The 19,194-nt window shown below is 41.1% G+C and overlaps 1 protein-coding gene across 1 annotated transcript in view; it reads left to right on the forward strand.

Annotated features, from left to right (window-relative positions):
- The first annotated feature begins 1,545 nt into the window (after positions 1-1,545).
- The window catches only part of Amfr (autocrine motility factor receptor), a 43,993-nt gene continuing 26,344 nt past the window's right edge, over positions 1,546-19,194 (forward strand). Inside the window, exons 1-6 of the mRNA XM_020185588.2 lie at positions 1,546-1,902; positions 8,647-8,739; positions 12,807-12,971; positions 14,284-14,436; positions 17,314-17,354; positions 17,521-17,653. Of these exons, the coding sequence (XP_020041177.1) occupies positions 1,654-1,902; positions 8,647-8,739; positions 12,807-12,971; positions 14,284-14,436; positions 17,314-17,354; positions 17,521-17,653 (834 nt within the window). The 5' untranslated portion in view covers positions 1,546-1,653. The remainder of the gene's footprint in view (positions 1,903-8,646; positions 8,740-12,806; positions 12,972-14,283; positions 14,437-17,313; positions 17,355-17,520; positions 17,654-19,194) is intronic.

Here is a 19,194-nt window from a genome sequence, read left to right on the forward strand (position 1 = left end):
CCGTAACCTTTGAACCTTTATAACATTAAACAAAATCTGATAAAGTTATTTTGAAAATTTTACTACTGTGTATTTGTAGCAGGCACCAAAGACTTATGAAAAGTACATATGAAAGACAAGATAAAAAGGGAAATGTCTCCATTATTTTTTTTTTCCCTCTTTGATAGCTTTAGCAGTAGAGCACATTGGTCCAGCTCATAAACCAGCAGAAATGTATGGCAATACAGTTAAGGTTACTGGGTTAGATGGTGAAGTTCACCTCCTAGGATTCTGAGAATCTTAAGCAACAACAAAACTAGCCAGTCACAGGATGGTAAAAATCAATTTTAAAATGAAAATAATGTATCTAGGTGTGAATCTTACTCTGCATAAACTGCTTCATCTGAAATGACATTTCCTTTGAGGCCAAATCAGCCACCATCCAACAAAGATGGCAGGAAGTTCAGTCTGTCAATCACTTGAGAGGGAAGGGTCTACTCAGAGTCTCTAATATAGAAGGCATTAGTGGTACCCTAAAACGCGGGTGGGGTGGGGGAGGTCTCTAGCTTTCATCATGAACTTCGCTGTAGGATGGACCTCTTAAAGTCTAGTGTTACTGCCTCTGCTACCTTTTCAGCTTGGGAGCTCAACTGACAGGCAGTACTATGGTCCAGCCTTTCTGGCACATTAAGTATTCATGCCCTCTGTGTCCAGCCTCCTCTTCCTGTCTCATGGAGTAGTATGCAGTTACCAAGAACTGGATGGTTTATCCATTCATGTATCAGCACTTTGTTTTTATAACTAAATAATATTCCATTGTATAGGTTGCCCACATTTACCCACTCATCACTTGATGAACATTAGGGTTATTACCCTCTGAGTTCCCTGCTGCTGTCCACATTTGTGTAAGAGTTTTGTGTGGATGTGTATTTTCATTCCTCTTGGCTATAAAACGAGGTGTGTAATTCCTAGGTCAAATAGTCACTTGTGTTTACCTTCGACATAACTTTCCAAAGAAGCTGCACCATTTTACACTTTGAAATGCAGTGTATGAGGGAACACTTTATTTTCTCAATTGGCTTTGTTTTTAAAGGTTTTGCTGGAGGCCAGTTGAAAATACAAATTTAAGACTGCCGATTAGTATTCTCTCTTGGGGGGAGGGTTGTCAGGGCTTCTATTATTTCCTGAACACCTTGTTCCTTTTAGGACTCCCGGGAAGCTGCTCAGGGGTAACCGGGCGGGGCGGGGGCGTCAACGCCCGCGGGTCCGTGTGCGCCCAGGTGTCACGGGCCGGTGGCCCGGCTATAGCGAAGGATGCTGCTGGGTGTCGGTCCCCTGGGCCTGAGGCCCGGCCCGTGCCCGCGGGGCGGCGGCGCGACCGCTGGGGGCGGGGGACGAAGGCCGCGCCCCTGCGCCCGTCCCGCCCGCGTCCCGCTGGCGGCGGCGGCGGCGGCGGCGGCCCGCCCCGAGCCCGCCGAGGCTCTTCCGCGCCGGCAGGGGCAGCAGCGGGAGCGGCGCGGGGCGGAGTGGTGCGAGCAGCCAGGAGCGGCCCGGAGCGGCCCGGCGTGGCGGCGGCGGCGACGCCAGAGCCAGTGGGCGCCGTTTGCGAGGCCGCCGCAGGGCGCCTGGCCGCAGCGCGGGGATCCCTGGGGGCGGGAGGCCGCCGCGGCCGCCATGCCGCTGCTCTTCCTCGAGCGCTTCCCTTGGCCCAGCCTCCGCACCTACACGGGCCTCAGCGGCCTGGCCCTGATCGGCACCATCGTCAGCGCCTACCGCGCCCTCAGCCAGCCCGAGGCCGGGCCCGGCGAACCGGAGCCGCTAACGGCCCAGTTGCAGCCCGACGCGCCCGCCCCACTGGCCGCCGGGAGCCCGCGGGCCCGCGACGTGGCCCAGTACCTGCTCTCGGACAGCCTGTTCGTGTGGGTGAGCGAGGCCGCCCCGGGCCGCGCGCGGGGGCAGGGCGGGGGCCGCCATGTCACCCTTTATCCCTGGGGGGGCGTGGCCGGGCCTGGGCTCCTGCGCCGAGCCCGGGGGTGCGGGGCTGGAGGGAGGGGGCGCGGCGGGGCGCTAGATCCCCCGGAGGGAGCACGGCGACCTCCCGCGGCCGGGGCCCGGGTCGCGGGCGTTACCCCGAGGGTGGGATGGGGCCGGGGAAGGGCCTCTCTGACTCGGGCAGGTGTGGGAGTTTGGGGGCCGTCTTACAGCATTTGGGTGTGTTTGGGCATTCCCGTTCGGAGACAGACGGTGTCGCACAACTTTTTTCTTTTCTTTTCTTTCTTTTTCTTTTTTTTTTAAAGTAACGTAGACAGCCCTTTCGGGGCGCTATTTAGTGAAACAACAACCAGGCTGTTTCCTTTCTTGATGCTTTTTTACCTCGCGATTCGGTGGTTCCCTTTGATGTCAGTCAAGAGGCAGCCCTGTTTTAACTCAAGATTTCTCCTGTTAGTGATCCCGTTTTTAAACAAGGTTTCCAGTTTGCCCGTTCACGATAAGCAAGCATTCACATGGCCTAGACTCTGGTTTCGTTTATTAGATCATTGCAGGGTGGGCAGATCAACAGTATTTTGGTGAAAGACCTTCGCTCTCACCTTGCACTTGAATCCCAAAGTGAGCAGAGAAGTCACTCGTTGGCAAATGTACAGCCTGTCGCTTGGATTGACTGTGGCCCCTGGGATCTTGTCTCTTTCCCTTGCAAGTTCTCACTTGGCCTTGAGAGTAGGCTGTAAATGACTGAGAGATTAATCCTCTACGTTTACAACGTTATGTACAACTCATTTGTTGTAATTATTCCCACTGTGCTTCATCAGGAAGCAGTGGGATTTATGAACTCTGTGGGCTGGCGATGAAGTCTCCTGGTCCTTCCAACGAAGAGTTCTTTAACAGAGGGCAGTAGAGTGAAGTTCCTGTTTCTCTGCTGTGCAAAGACACCACACATAGTACCAAAGAAGGGAGAAGAGAACTCAGCTCACGTCTCTTGTTTAATTTCACATCTAGTTTTGCTCTTGAGTCAGCAGGTAAACAATTCAAAATGATGTGAGTAGTGCTTTAGGATTATAGTGCAATGTTCGATACCTTCTTTTAGTCTAAAATATAGATAAGCCTTTGAGAAGGAACCTCTATTGTACTTATGTAACTACTAATATTGTTTAATGACTTTTTCCCCTAGAATTTTCTTCTTGCAGGATCCATGTTCACATTCCAAGATTAATAATACCTCTTTGTAAAACATTACCTAAAGCCTGTTGATTTTTCTGTGAAGATTATAAATTTTTAAGAAACTTTCCTTTTCTTCTCAGAAGTCTTGCCTCATTCTAGTTTATCATTTCTAACTGTTGATATTCTTATTTCTTAGTTGAACTTCATACTTTATTTCTTCCATCTTTCCTCTGCAGTTTTCATATGATCATTTTGACCTTCCTGGCTTTATGTGTGCACTGTAAATTTCCTTTATTGTCTAGTGCGTAGTTTGCGCTTTAGTCACTCAGTAGAAGTCACCGTCTCAAACTCTCCCCAGTGGTCTGACAAATTACTGAGTGAGCAGGTGGTGGAGCCTTTATCAAAATGGATGCATCTTGAGCCCTGTTCAAAGGCATTCAGATAAAATTTTTTCAGAAACACTGCCTGCCAAGGCTAAGCAAGGCAGAACAAAAACTGATCCTCTGTCAGTTTGCAAACGCTGCTAGCTATTATTTAGCATATTGGAATCTCTAAAAGTTATCTTTGTACAAGACAACTTAGAATAATATAGATTCGATAGCATTCCAGGAGGTTTTGTATTAACACTTAATTCAAAACCTTCCAAAAGTGCTATTTTCAGCACGCTGGAGGGCAAAGCTGTGAACAATACTTTCCCCTACTCTCAAAGTGACTCATATGTAAATAAGGCAAAATATGATGAGTGACAGTAGATGTACAAATGAAATATGGCACAGCTTGGAGAACAAAGAATGGAATTCTACCCAGGGAAGGACTGGTAGAAGGTGTTATGCAAATCTAGCCTTGGAAGACAGGGAGGGGCCCAAGCAGTCAAGGACATAATAGGCAGAGAACAGCATGTGAAGATAGCAGGGTCCTAAAAACTGGTCTTTCAATGAGAAATCCATAGAATCTTCTGATTTAAATGGGAGGCTGAGCGGGTGAAGAGGCGCCCCCAAGTATAAGGTAACAGGAGGTGGAGGAAGAGCCCTGCTGTGAGAGAAGGGAGGTGAGCAACCCCTTGAAGCTTTATTTCTCCAAGTCTGGAGATCAGGTGAATATATGGCTTATGCCACCCAGTTTTGATTTGTCACTCATCTGTCTCATAAGTTGAGAAAAATAGCATGGAATTTCGGAACTAGTCCGATGAGTTTAGTAGAATCTCAGCTAAAAAAATAATTTAAAAAGTAGATGATACAGGCTCATAGTTTGAAGTCAAAGTATACAAAAGTGATAGACAATGAAAAATCAGTGTGTCTCTCCCGGCCACCTGCCTGCTTCCCACAGAAGTGTCCATTACTAGCTTCTTGTCGTCAGTGCTAGTGTTAAGAGGAAGACAGAATCATTAACACAATTTACATCTGTGAACAGACTTTTTTTTTTTTAACAGAATGTTGCATAGTTAATCACATTTCTGCATTTTGCTGTTTTTTATGATCTGGAAGTTCTTTTGAATTCTTGTTTCCTTGACTTTTTATCTTGAAGTTACTTGATATTTTGTTATCTTGAAGGTTCCGTATAGTGCTGGTGACATGGAGCTGCTGGGTTGGTTTTACTGGCCTCATATGGGTTCGCTGAATACATGTTACACATTTATTCACCTCAGTCTTCCATGATGGGCATTTTTCCCCCGTATTTTTCTGCTGTTGCAAACAGTGCTTCAGTGAAACCTTTACAGCTGAAGTTTGTATTCTGCCCACATGAAAAACGAGTAAGCTGATAGAACAGACAAAATAGTTTGCTGTCTTACTGTCATAAGTGAATAAAAGAGGTGGCTCAGGTTAGGCTTGCTAAACATGAGCTTCAGTGTGATTATTGGAGGCAAGAAAGTTTGTCCCATCTGTGGATTGATAGATTATGTATTTTGCAATGTGGGGGATCAGACTCAGGGAGTTCTGTGGATTGTGTTGCTTCTGCCAGAGTATTACAGATGGATGCCTAGAAGTATCTAATTGGGGATTTGCTTTTAAATGAAGAATGCAGCAATTACATTTCCTTTAGTAATTACAGTCTTCAAGCCTTTGTCAGTTGAGGTTGAGAAGTTATGTATGCCTACAAGAATGATATAATAGTTGTGAAATTAAGACATTTTCTATAAACAGGCATAGAATAGCTATTAACAATCATTCAGACTTCTAAAAAACTTTGTTGGTAATATTAAGATAATTTTAGTTGTTTCCAATTCTTTGCAGCTTTGGTTTTCTTAGAAAGATCTCTTTCTGTTTACATAAATCCTCATATACCCTCTCAGGCCTCTTTTTCCTTCTTAGCCAAGCTAATTTTTAAATCTTCCACTTAAATTAAAATAAGAAATGGTTATGTATGGTTGATGGAATTATGACAGACATTCACCTTTTGTGGGGGGATAAGTCAAAAAGAAACATTATACATTATTTTTTTAACTTAACATCTATTTTTAAAAGGCTAACTGAAAGTAGTAAATAATACTTTATTTTTTTGTACTGTGACCCAAGATATGCAAGGATGCTATTTCACTAGAGAAATCATTAAGTGACCCTAAATTTGATTTCTTCTCTCCCCACAGACTGCACAGGCTTCAGTGTCCTGGAGATTCTAAAAGCTCTGAGTTCAGGGGCCACACTCCCCTCAGTACCCGCCCACTGCCTTAAGCAAGTGATAAATGGGTTGCCTTTATTTTTTTTCAAATTTATATGACTACATATAAATCAAGGAAACAAGAATTCAAGAGAACTTCCAGATCATGAAAAACAGCAAAATGCAGAAATGTGATTAACTATGCAACATTCTGTTAAAAAAAAAAAAAGTCAGGAAAGATAGCAAATTATGTTATAATTTGTCTGGTGATTTAAAATACCCTGTTTGGCTAGAGGATGGGGCATGAGGATTGTGTTTCTGTGTTATGATAGTTTTCCTAATCACATGGCTGGTGTTCTGACTGACCAGCAAAGCAAAGTGAAGGTGAGCCTTCTAGAACATCTATTTCATTACCCAAAATCAGCATTCTTGGTTCTCTGCAACTGTTCTGTTTTGTTTTGTTTCAAGACAGTCTTGCTATGTAGTGGCTGGCTTCCAACTCAGGATCCTTCTGCTTCGGTCTTTCCAGTGTTGGGATTACAGGCACGAGCCACCATGCTCTGCTTCCAGAACATTTTGAATAGGGCTGTTATATGGGGAGTCACACATAAGGGGTATAGCATATTTGGGGCAATTAGTGTGGACTTTTTCCCCCAGTTATTTGAAGGATTTAAGTGCCCAGTTTCTTTTTCATCAGAACTATTTTTGTTTCAATTCTTAAAATTATATTACTAACTTCCTGGCCCCATTAAGCAGCAGAATAGAACTAAACATAATTTAATTTTTTTTGTAATGAATCAGGGTTGCCCTTATGTGTTCTACCAAAGGGGCAGATGGTGTAAGATCCTAATGGGAACCTGGAGAGATCTTAGGGAGCTTGCTTTTTTTTTTTTGGCGATACTGGAGTTTGAACTCAGGGCTTCACACTGGGAGCTTGCTTTCTTAAAGGGCTCTCTTATCACCCTCCCTCCTTTCTTTTCTTTTGGGGAGGGGGAAACTGGGGTTTGAACTCAGGGCCTCCAGCTTACAAGTGTTTTACCACTTGAGCCATGCCCTCCCCAGTCTCTTTTGCTTTTTAGTTTGTTTTTCAAATAGAATGTTGTACCCTTCTTCCTCTCCTTCCCTCCCTCCTTTTCTTCTTCCCTCCCTTTTTTTCCATTTGCTTTTAAAAACAGGGAAGGCTGAGTTGGGAAGGACTGTAGCCACCTACCATATAAACTTAGTGTATCAAAGGTTGAAGCAGCTTTTACATTGGAATAGTATCTCTATTCGTTTGTTCTCAATAAAAATCATCTTAACTGTCTTTCTCAAGATCCTCTTGGCTTTTTTGAGTCATTCAGAGTTTTTAAAAGCATTTCAGCATCAGTAATGTGCTGTGCCATCCTAACTACTTGGTCAGACAAACCTACTCTTCCATTTTGTAAGCATTAAGATTTGTTGTTTAGGTGTAAGAATATGCATCTCTTAGTTATTTTGAGAAAGAAAGTTTTCTCACCAAATGTGGAAGGCCTTGGTTTTGCATTGATATCCCAGGGAAGCTTCATTTCTCAGTCCTGCTCACCACTTTTCTTCTTCCTGTTTTCCCATCCCACTCTCCTATAATGCCCCAGAGCAGACACCAACATGGGGAACGTTTATCTTTTGGTTGGCAAGTTGTCCTGTGACAATACATCTCTCTCTCTCCCTCTCTCTCTCTCTCTCTCTCTCTCTGTAGATACACACACACACACACACACACACACACATTTGTTGTTACTAGTGGTTCTCCATGATCTTGTGACTTTTCTGTCACCATAAACTCCTCTACCCCCACCTCCTATTTGTTTGTCAAAGTAGGATATTTGGGTGCTGGGTGGTTTTTTGTTTGTTTGTTTTTGTTATTTTGTGGTTCTGGGGTTTGAACTCAAGGCCTCCTGCTTGCTAGGCAGGCGCGGTACCACTTGAGTCACTCCAGGGTCTCATGCTTGCTTGCTAGGCAGGCACTCTTACTGCTTGAGCCACTCCACTAGCCCTGTGTTGGGTATTTTCAAGATAGGGTCTCTTGAATTATTTGCCTGGGGCTAGCTTTGAACTTCGATCCTCTTGATCTTTGCCTCCTGAGTGGCTATGGTTACAGGAGTGAGCCAATGTGCCTTGTGTTTGCTAGGCAGGTACTCTACTGAGACACACCCCCAGCCCATTGTTGCTTTAGTTATTAGTAGGGACTCATGTTTTTGCCCCAGGCCAGCTTCAGACTACAATTCTCTTACCTGTGTCTCCCTGTATCTGGGATTACAGATATGTAACATCATGCCTGGCATATTTGTTGAAATGAGATTTTGCGAAACTTTGCCCAGGCTGGCCTCCAACCGTGACCTCTGCCTCCCAAGTAGCTGGGAATACAGGTGTAAACCACTGTGCCCAGCCTAAGAACAGTTTTCTTAAAGCTATCAGTCTTCATGTAGGAAATGATATCCCTGAAATTTGTGAGATACATAGTTTTTGTATTTTTTTTTTTTTTGAGACAGGGTCTCCCTATGGAGCCCACACTTGAACTCACTATGTAGTCCATGCTGGCCTCAGCTTCCCTAGTGCTGGGTTTATGGGCATGTGCCACCATGTTTGGCTTGGTGCATACAGTTTATAGAGTGAGTGCAAAGTCTACATATAGAGTTTAGTCAAGACTGAAAGGTAAGGTGGCCTACTGGATGGTGCACATTGGGACAGTGAACTGAATTAGCTGTTAAGCTGGTGCCTCTCCACCCCATATTTCATCCCTCCTGCTGTCCTTCAAACAGTTCTGAGCTTGCACTGGTAAACTGGGAAGGCTCTGTCATTCATTGGAAATAATGGCTGGATTCCTCATATGAAATCTTCAGGGCCGCTTTTGTTTTTCAATATGAGGAACTAAATTTCCTTTGTTTGATTTGTGTACAGGTGCTGGTAAATACTGCTTGCTGCGTTTTGATGTTGGTGGCTAAGCTTATCCAATGTATTGTGTTTGGCCCTCTTCGAGTGAGTGAGAGACAGGTAAGTCTAGACAGTAGATAATCTAAACATACAGAGAAGTTCCATGGATATTATAAAAGAACTCCTATGTACACTTCATCCAGATTCACCAGGGACTCTTTTCTCTCATTTGCTTTCATTTTCACTTTTTAGTTATAGATACATTTTTTTTTTTGTAATCCATTTGAGATTAGTTGACATCTCTTAGCACCAAATACTTCAAAATGTATTTCTAAGAGCAAGGACGTTTTTATATATAACCTCAGCACAATGATAAATTGGGAAATTTAGGCCGGACATTGGTGGCTCACACTTATCATTCCTAGTTACTTGGGTGGCTCAGATCAGGAGCATTGTGGTCGAGACCAGCTTGGGCAAATAGTTCACAAGGCACCATCTCCAAAATAACCAGAAAAAAATGGACTGGAGGTATGACTCAAACAGTACAGCACCTACTCTACAGACATTTTTTTGTAGATTTAAGCATGAAGTCCTAAGTTCAAACCCCAGTTCCACCAAAAAAAAAAATTAGGAAATTTAGCATTGATAAAATATCTTGTCTAATCCATAGTCCGTGCTTAGTGTAGCTAATTTGTCCCAGTAGCTATTTCCCCCATGACTTTTTAAATAAAATTTTTATTGATTGATTGTTGGTGCCAGGAATTGAACCCACGGTTTAGAGCATGCTAAGCATATGCTCTACCCCAGCCCCTTGATGTAATTTTTAAAGCAGTCATTGTTTGAGCTGTAGGTGTAGCTAACACAAGCAGTAGAGGATTTACCTAGCAAGCATGAAGCCCTGGGTTCAAACCCCAGTACCACCAAAAATAAAAACAATAAAATAATCATTGTTTATTTAAAATAGTGATAGATCTCACTATTTAGAATGAAGGTTCTTTCCTAGCAGAATTTTCTGATTTCTTCTTGTGGGAAAGTAAATGAAGATTCATTGTTTTACAAACAGAAAATCAGGTGACTTGCCCTTGTTTCAGGCTGAGATTGTGAAACATTGGAACAATTATAAAATCAGCTGAGGTCTAGTTAGAGCTGAAATGTGGCTCTTCTGTGGTTGAGTCCTTGAATGCTGTTGTGAGCTGAACCATTTTATTTTTCCAGAGGTACTCCCCTCCCCACCCCAAGCACAGGAGTTTGAACTCAGGGCCTTATGCTTGCTAGGCTGGTGCTTCTAATGCTTGAGCCTCTTCACCAGCCAGACATTTTTCATTAGTGATATTCAGCACTTTCTCTAGACTATCAATTCCAGAGGTCTCAAAATGGGCTCAGTAGAACATAGACATTTTTTTGTAGATATAAAGCCCCCTTTGATACTTCTTTCTTCTTCAGATTTTTCTTAAAAATTATTTTCTTCCAGTTTTTGTTTGTGGCCCAGAAGTTAGTCAGGCTAGAGAGAGGCCATCTAATTGCTGGTGGAGTGATCTAATTCCTGTGAGCGTTAAGTACTTTGTTTTCCCTAACATGTTTGGTAGCATTTATTAAGAACTATTTTGAGTTAGAACTCCAAAGAATTGACATGAGTTTGCTCTGTGGGTGTTGAAGTTCAAGAAATAGGGTAGAGGCAAAGACATTTAATACCTCAAATGGAACAAATATTAAAATGGTATGTGCAGGTTTAGAGCAATGAGGTTTTTTGGTTTTTAAATCATTTGATGAGTATTATGCCTTTTTTTTTTTGAAATTTTAGCAAGGATTTACTTTAGTATAGTAGGGAGAAGAGGGGGGAGGGGAAGAAACATTTCCTGTTTCCCACATGGGAAATGGGAATAAAGAGTCCATATTATGGCATTTTAAAAAACATTTTACACATTAATTTAGTTCATCCTCAATAATCTGTGAGATATATGCTGTTATTGTAAGACCTAAGACCCATTTTCTAGATAGGGAAGCCAAAGCTCAGAAATGTTATCCCAGGTCAGACAGCAGGTAAGTTACAGAGTCAAGATTGAAAATCAGGGCACAAAAATGTCCTAAGTTCCTCTTGTATTTTCCCTGCCTGGGTCTGAAAACACATTCGCTGAGGACTCCTTGTTCATCTCACTGGGGAATGGCACTCAGAAGCCAGGACCTGAATAGTGTAGTAGTGTATGCTCCTTGTACTTAGGTATCTTTGCCTTTTTCGTGGGCAGAGTTGGGGAATACACTTTGATTTTTTTTTCTCCAGGTTATTTTATTCTCTGGACACAAGGTACATAATCAGAGTATAATGTTTATAAACTCAAAATAATTTTTAAGTCATGTTGTCAATTTGTTGCACATTTAGGCTCAATTGCTTGTTTTTAATTTTGCTCTTTTTTATTTTTAATTTGTAAAATGTTTATATAATTTAAAATTATGTATAAAAGTGTTCTTAGAAGTCATGCCTCCATTCTTACCCTCTTCACCCAATTACCTCTCATCCCCATAGATGGTTGGTTAATTGTATAGTTTAACCAATGGTAGGGCTAAACCCCATTATGCCTATATTCCCCCCCAGGGTAGTAAAGATTTTTTTGTGTGTGGGGGCCATGGAACTGGGCTTCAAACTCAGGGTCTCATGCATGCTAGGCAAGTACCTAGCCACTTGAGCCACTCTGCCAGCCTATTTTTGGTTGAGTATTTTTGAGATAGGGTCTGGCATTTTGCCTGGGCTGGCTTTGTACTGTGATCCTCCTGATCTCTTCCTCCCAAGTGGGTTGGATTACAGGGTGAGCTATTGGCTTCTTTTCAAACTGGAAATCTTCAGTTTAGAAAAGATTACAGTGAGGCAAATATATACACACTCTTTGTCAGAAGCATATACAACTTCTTTGGAAATCAAGTAATTGTTATTTACCAAAACCATAAAAATATTTATAATCTTTGATTCAGCAATACTGAAGAAGTAGGAATTTATAATAGGTATCCATTATAATATTTTCTGGGTGGTAGAAAATGAAAACAGTTTGTGTCTATTTGTAACCATTAAAATGGTATATTGGTTTGTTCAGAGAATATTCACCAACATTGGTAAGGTTCTCACAATGATAGATGAAAGAAAGTATACAAAGATTGATGTATTTTATATGTTGGAGGAAGATAAGAAAGTAACTAAAATGTTAAGGCATCCTTTTTTTTTTGGTACTAGGGTTTGAACTCAGGGCCTACACCTTGAGCTACTTCACCAGACCTCTTTTGTGAAGGGTTTTTTTCAAGATAGGGTCTTTTGAACTATTTGCCCAGGATGGCTTCAAACCGTGATTCTCCTGATCTCTGCCTCCTGAGTATCCAGGATTACAGGCATGAACCACCATGGCCCCCGCTTAAAACATCATTTTTATTTTAACTTTGTGTTTTTTTTCCTCCCCTCTCACCTTGAATAGAAAAGTGCTTTTGTTTTTTGGTGGTACTAGGGTTTGAACTGCACTTGCAAAACGGGTACTGTACTTCTTGAGCAGCACCTCCAATCCATTTTACTATAGTTATTTTGGAGATGGGGGTCTCACATACTATTCGCCTGGGCTAGCCTCAAACCATGATCTGCCTGATCTCAGTCTTCCAAGTAGCTAGGATTATAGGTGTGAGCCACCATTGCCCAGATATGCTAAAGAATTTTTTTAAGAAATTAAGAATTTGTTTAAGAAATTGTAGAAGAGCAGTATTAAAAATGATACAGATAGCCCTTGTCATTCTTTTCTATTATGCATAGAAAATTTTATTTTCTTAGGTATAAGATATTTCTTATACCTAAGGTACTAGACTCTATCACTACATTTTCTTTTTGGTGGAGCTGGGGTTTAAACTTAGCCTTGACCTTGCTAGGCAAGTGCTGTACTACATGAAGCACATCTCCAATTCTTATCACTACCTTTCTAATGGCTAAAATCTCGTAACTGATCCAGGGTGACAGTCCAAAGTTTACAAAGAACTTTCTGAGTGACTTTCCTCTGTTCTTCAAAGAACAGCTTTTTTCCCTTGCTTTCTGTTTTCTTATGGACAAATGTTCAAAGCTAAGGACAAAGTGTTTCTCCTGTAAGCTTGCTTTTATTGTGTTAACCTTTCTTAAGTGGGTTAGGTGTGATAATACTCACCTGTATAAACATTTTTCCTTTTAGCACCTCAAAGACAAGTTTTGGAATTTTATTTTCTACAAGTTCATTTTCATTTTTGGTGTGCTGAATGTTCAGACTGTGGAAGAGGTGGTCATGTGGTGCCTCTGGTTTGCTGGACTTGTTTTTCTGCATCTGATGGTTCAGCTCTGCAAGGACCGATTTGAATATGTGAGTTTTAGCCAAGCTCTACTTGCTTAGTTACATGTTTGCCAGTTTTGAATTGTGTAACATGAAGGAGCCACAGTGATCATGTTTGGGGTAGCTCTTGAGAGAATGACTTCTGGGTCAGTTCCCCATTGTCTGTTTCTTGAGGAGTATCTGTACATCGAGGAATGCAGAAATCCGGGTCTCCTAGGAGGGTTCCTCCCTAGCCCTGTAGTGTGTAATGTCACAGCCCACATGGGGTCAGCTCACCTACACAAACTGTTTTAATCAGAGTATAAGGAAACCTTGATATAAAACCTCGAAAAAATCTGGTCTTTTCTGGATATGTTCTGTTCTAATCTCCTCCCTTCTTTACCCTGCTTCTTGGAGCTCTTCTTTCTCACTAGTTTATACTGTTTCCCCTCTGGCCTAGGACTGAATTAGTTCTGTCAGCTTCCCTGATCAGAAAGAAAAGAATCTTTCCAGTCTGGGTACAAGATCGCCTCTGACTTCAGGTCAGAGCTATGCAGGTGAGCCCTTCCTCATTAGTGCTCGGGCGCCAGTCTCGTGGGTCCCAGGTAAATGTGCACCTGCAGTTCTGCCGCTCAGTTAGACCCAATGCAGGGCCTTGAGTCCTGTGTTACCTAGTCCACCTGGATCAGTTAGTCCTTGCACTTCTCTGTGAGTTAATTCCACTCTCAGAGACTTCTTTCCCAGTTCAACCCCCATTCCCTGCTACAAATAGGAGTGCCTAACCTCCCCAGCTAGTTTGTAATTCATACCTACTATTTCAGGAGTCACAGCTCCAGGCCTTCTTTTTCAGACTGTTGCTTCTCCTTGCACAACACTGACATAAGATTATAAGTAGTAAATCTGCACCTGATTACATTTCACTTGTCCCAGCCCTAACAGACTAGGAATGGCCTCCAATGAATATTGCAGAGGACTGTTAGAGCAAGATTGACAAGAAACGCAGCAGAAGATGACACTGTTCTCAGTACTGTTTAATGTTAGGGGAGGGAATTGTGTATCCTTGAACAATCACTTCCAAAGTCTTATAGTCTTAGTGGTAGGAAGATCCTTGAGAAGAAGAGATAAAAATATAATGCATATTATTATATCTGGTAAATTAAATGATAAAAATCTGTAAATATCTGTAGCTCATACTCATATTCTGGTCATTGGAGAATTTTGACTGTATGGTAATAGGATACTTTTCTTGACTTAGCACAGAGACCCAAGTAAGGATGCCAAGCTTGACCTTGAGTTCTCAGGGCATTTTACTACCACTGCCATGAAGAAGAAATGAGCTACCTTTCTGTTTTGTCCCTTTCAGCTTTCCTTTTCTCCCACCACACCAATGAGCAGCCATGGGAGAGTCCTGGCTCTGTTGATTGCTATGCTGCTTTCCTGCTGTGGATTAGCGGTTGTCTGTTGTGTCACAGGCTACACCCATGGCATGCATACCTTGGCTTTCATGGCTGCAGAGGTAAGATGCTGGACACAAGTTTGCTCTGATTATATTCATGTACCTATTCCAGGAAGCTAGAGGATTATTGGCAGATCATTTTCACAAGAATTTATTGGGTTCCTTTTTTTGTGTTGGGTGCTGGTGCTGAATGCTTTATATGTGATATTTCTTGTAATCCTTGCTACAACCTAATAAAAAAAAGAATTATTTTTCCCTAAGTTATATAGTAGTTACTATATACCAGAGATTGTTCTAAATATTTCACATGTATTGACTCATTTTATTATTCCTGTTTGTGACAGGAGGGGGAGGGGAATGCAATGGATGCCACAGGATAAGAAGGTGGACCCTGAGGCATACATGGTGAAGCGAATTGTTTTTGAGGTTCCAGAGTGGCGAGTGGCCGAATCTAAGTCCACTGACTCCTAAGTAGGAAGAATGTTCCTCTTGGGATATAATAATCAGTGGTTGGTGATTGTTCATGAAATATCTAATTGCTCTTTTTTTTTTAGCTAAGATATAAATTAAATTTTTATATAATAATGAATATGTAAACTATACTCATTATTTTGAAGGAATTTATTATTATTATTACTGTTTTTGTAGTGCTGGAGATTGAACCCAGGGCTTTGAGTCATGCTTGGCAAGTAGCGTGTGAGGCAAATACTCTTGTCACTGAACTCCACTCTCAGCCCTCCATAAATGTTTTTAATTTTAAAATAAATACAGTTTTAGGGGAGTGGCTCACATGGTAGAGTGGTGACCTGTCAAGTGTGAGGCCCTGAGTTTAATCCCTAGTACTGCCCTCCAAAAACGTTTTTTAAACCTTCCAGAAAATACCAACTTGTGTTCAGTAGAAACTCAGATTTTGCATTCGGTGACTTTAGTTCTTTTTCTTCATGCCAAAAACAAACTAATTTTATCTTACCTATAATTGCTGATTTAAAAAAATACAATGTGGTAGTTCCCCTTATTTGTGGTTTCATTTTCTGTAGTTTCAGTTATCTTTAGTTAGCTGCTGTCTGAGAATATTAAATGGAAAATTCCAGAAATTAACAATTCATTTGGTCTTTTTTGGGTGCTGGGGATTGAACTTAGGGCTGTATGTGCTTTTCCACTTAGCTTATACACCCTGCCCCACAATTCATAAGTTCTAAATTGTACACTGAGTTGCTGGATTAAATCCTGTGCTATCTCTGAAACATGAATTATCTCTTTGTCCAATGTAATCCCATTGTTTGTGCTATTCACCCATCGCTCACCTAGTCCTTATCTCATTTATCAGACCAACTGTTGTGTATCCCAGTGTTTGTGTTCAAGGAACCCTTATTTAACTTTATAATGACCCTAACATGCAAGAATAATGATGCAAAGGAGGCAGCAGACACAAAACACAAAGGACAGGATAACTATAGTATTTTGTGGCAATGCTTTAGGGCATATTAGGAAAAAAAAAACAGATATAGGGTTTAGTACCATCTGGTTTTTAGGTGTCCATAGCGGGGGTTCTTGGGCCATATCTCCTGCTAATAAGTGGGGATTACTATATTTTATATACTGAAGTTAACTGGCTCGTATCAAAACAAAGTAAGTTATGAAAACAAGTGTGAACTGTTACTTGGGAATTTGTTAGAGCAGGGTTAAATTTATTTTTCCTTAGTAATGTTCATTTCTGAGTACATCGTACTGTAAATAAAATTTGAAATGGAACACATAAGTACTTAATAAAAACATTTACAATCCTAGTTGACTATTTTCTGTATTGAAAAGTAGGTAATTATATTTCCTTTAAAAGAAGATATGTTTAAAACTTTGTTTGTACTGGCTTACATTATTTAGTTTGCTTTAATACTGTTTGTTTTTTGGTATTGGGGTTTGAACTCAGGGCCTCTTATTTGCCAGGCAGGTGGTGCTCTCTCACTTGAGCCATACCTCTAGCCCTTTTTGCTTTGTATATTTTATGAATAGGGTCTCACACTTGTGCCCAAGCTGGCCTGAACCATGATCCTCCTGTTTATACTTCCTGTGTAGCTGGGATGACAGGTGCATCATCACACCCAGCTTTTATTGGTTGACATAGCATCTCGTGAGCTTTTTGCCCAGGCTGGCCTGGAACCAAGATCCTACTGATCTCTGCTTCTTGAGTAGTGTGTAAGGCACTACACTCAGGTATAAAGTGCTATTTGAGTGATACCTGCTTGCCTTGTTTTGTTACCTAACTTTCAGTTAATATTAGGCCAGATTTTTGAAAAAGGTACACCTAAAAATAAACACATTTAAATTAGGCCTGTGTGGTCATATTGTAGTACATACTTTTATTTCAACTTCTTACTGTTCTTCTAAGATGAGTTATCATGCTATAGATACTCTTTATCATAGTGTTTTGCTTTCATGTAAAATATTTTGCACTTATAAATGGAAGTTTAAGCTCTAACACAAATACCATGAAACCTGTATTTTGTTTTTGATTTCCTTCATTCTCTTTTTTTCTGGTAGAGAAAGGGAGTACACAGAGCATTTGGGCCAGAGTAGGTACTCCTATCTAGGATGGTAGTATCTAAAGTATACTTTAAAGTTATGGTGTCATAACTTTAGTTATGCATCAGGCATAACTTTAGTTATAGTCAGGCATCCATTTAGGCAATGCTGTAGTGTTATATCAAATAGAAGTGATTGTTAAACCACTAGAGTGAATGTCAAGATTGTAGAAGTCATTCCCGGGAGATAGATAGGTGCAATTGGTTGTTGCTTATTAACTGGGAAAGGCACAGTAAAAGTTAGGTTCCTATATAGTATGAAAATATTTCATGTAAATTTGAAGCAGAGGAAATAAATGGTTAGTAAACTTGAACAACTTGCTTTTTAATTGAATTGAGAAATGTTTGTCTTTTACAGTCTCTTCTTGTGACAGTGAGGACTGCTCATGTAATTTTACGGTGAGTAGAAATTTTGGAGAGAGATAACTGAGGTCTACTTATTCAGTTGACTTTAAGATGTAACAGATGTAAATTATATGAAAATACAAGTCAACTACAGTGTGTTTAAATTCATTCATAATGCTAAATTAAGATGCTTTTCTCTTTTTCTACCTCTGTATTGCAGATATGTAATTCACCTCTGGGACCTCAACCATGAAGGGACCTGGGAAGGAAAGGGAACTTACGTTTACTACACTGATTTTGTCATGGAGCTCACTCTCCTGTCACTGGACCTCATGCACCACATTCACATGTTGGTAAGTTCCCCGAGAAAGAGCGCTGACAGAATTAGGAGCCCTGGTTTGTACATTAAGAAATTAAACAGTTGGGATAGATGTGGATGACCACTTAAAATGTGGCTGGGCAGCCTTCCTCTTTTCCCACTGGGTGTAAAAGCAGTGTCATGGAATCACTTTGGCTGGAGACCAGCTCAGGAAGTGATTGTTGTGCTAGAAGACTTGGTTAACTCTACTGACCAAGTTAATCGATCATTGTTCTAGCATGAAATTAAGGGGTTACTTCTCCACGTGGCTGCTCACATTTAACAGTTTTGGTATCCATGAGCACATGGTTCCAAGGAGACCCCTACTGAGGAAGAAATGCGAGCGCTCAGGATGCCTTAGTTAGTACTGGGCTTTGTAGTTGCTTGGTTCTTTCCTATAGTCTACTGAACTTCTGCTAAAGATGTGCCACATTTCAGAAAATCTAAAATTTTGCCTTATCACTTAAATTAAGCACATTAACATTTTTCTTGCTTTTTGGGATGCTTATTTTCACAAAAATAAGGGCAGGGGAACAACTCAGCAGAACACACAATGAGTTAAACACAACTGACAATAAAATGTGACTGACTGAAAGCTCCACATCAGCTGAGCTATGTAATGTACATGTTGGAGTTTAAAATTTTTGTTTTTGAGGTGCTGGTGGCTCATGTCTGTAATCCTATCTACTTGGGAGGCTGAGATTAGGAGGATTGTGGTTTGAGGTCAGCCTAGACAAATAGTTCATGAGACCTCATTTCCAAAATAACCAGAGTAAAATGAACTGGAGGCATAGCTCAAGTGCTAGAGCACCTGCTTTATAAGTGCACAGCCCTGAGTTCAAACCCCAGTCCCACCAAAAAAAAAAAAATAATTGTTTTTGAAATTCTTCTGATTTTTTTATTACTATTTTTTGATGCTTGGTTACCCCATGTATAATAAATCCTCTAATAAGGTGCCTTTACTGTAATTGGAAGTTCTGCAGTGTTTGCTACTTCATGGATTCATAAATCTTCCATTTTTGTAATTAAAAACAAAGTCCTTGTACTTAATTTCTACCACCTTCATTTTGGTTTTTGTTTTTTTTTTTTTTCCTTTTTCTTTTATTATTAATATGTGCATATAAGGCTTGGTTCATTTCTCCTCCCTGCCCCCACCCCCTCCCTTACCACCCACTCCGCCCCCTCCCTCTACCTACCCCTCGATACCCGGCAGAAGCTATTTTGCCCTTATTTCTAACTTTGTTGTAGAGAGAGTATAAGCAATAATAGGAAGGAACAAGGGTTTTTGCTGGTTGAGATAAGGATAGCTATACAGGGAGTTGACTCACATTGATTTCCTGTGCGTGGGTGTTACCTTCTAGGTTAATTCTTTTTGATCTAACCTTTTCTCTAGTACCTGTTCCCCTTTTCCTATTGGCCTCAGTTGCTTTTAAGGTATCTGCTTTAGTTTCTCTGCGTTAAGGGCAACAAATGCTAGCTAGTTTTTTAGGTGTCTTACCTATCCTCACCCCTCCCTTGTGTGCTCTCGCTTTTATC

The sequence above is a fragment of the Castor canadensis genome, chromosome 15 (genome assembly GCF_047511655.1).
Source record: "Castor canadensis chromosome 15, mCasCan1.hap1v2, whole genome shotgun sequence".
Lineage (NCBI taxonomy): Eukaryota > Metazoa > Chordata > Mammalia > Rodentia > Castoridae > Castor > Castor canadensis.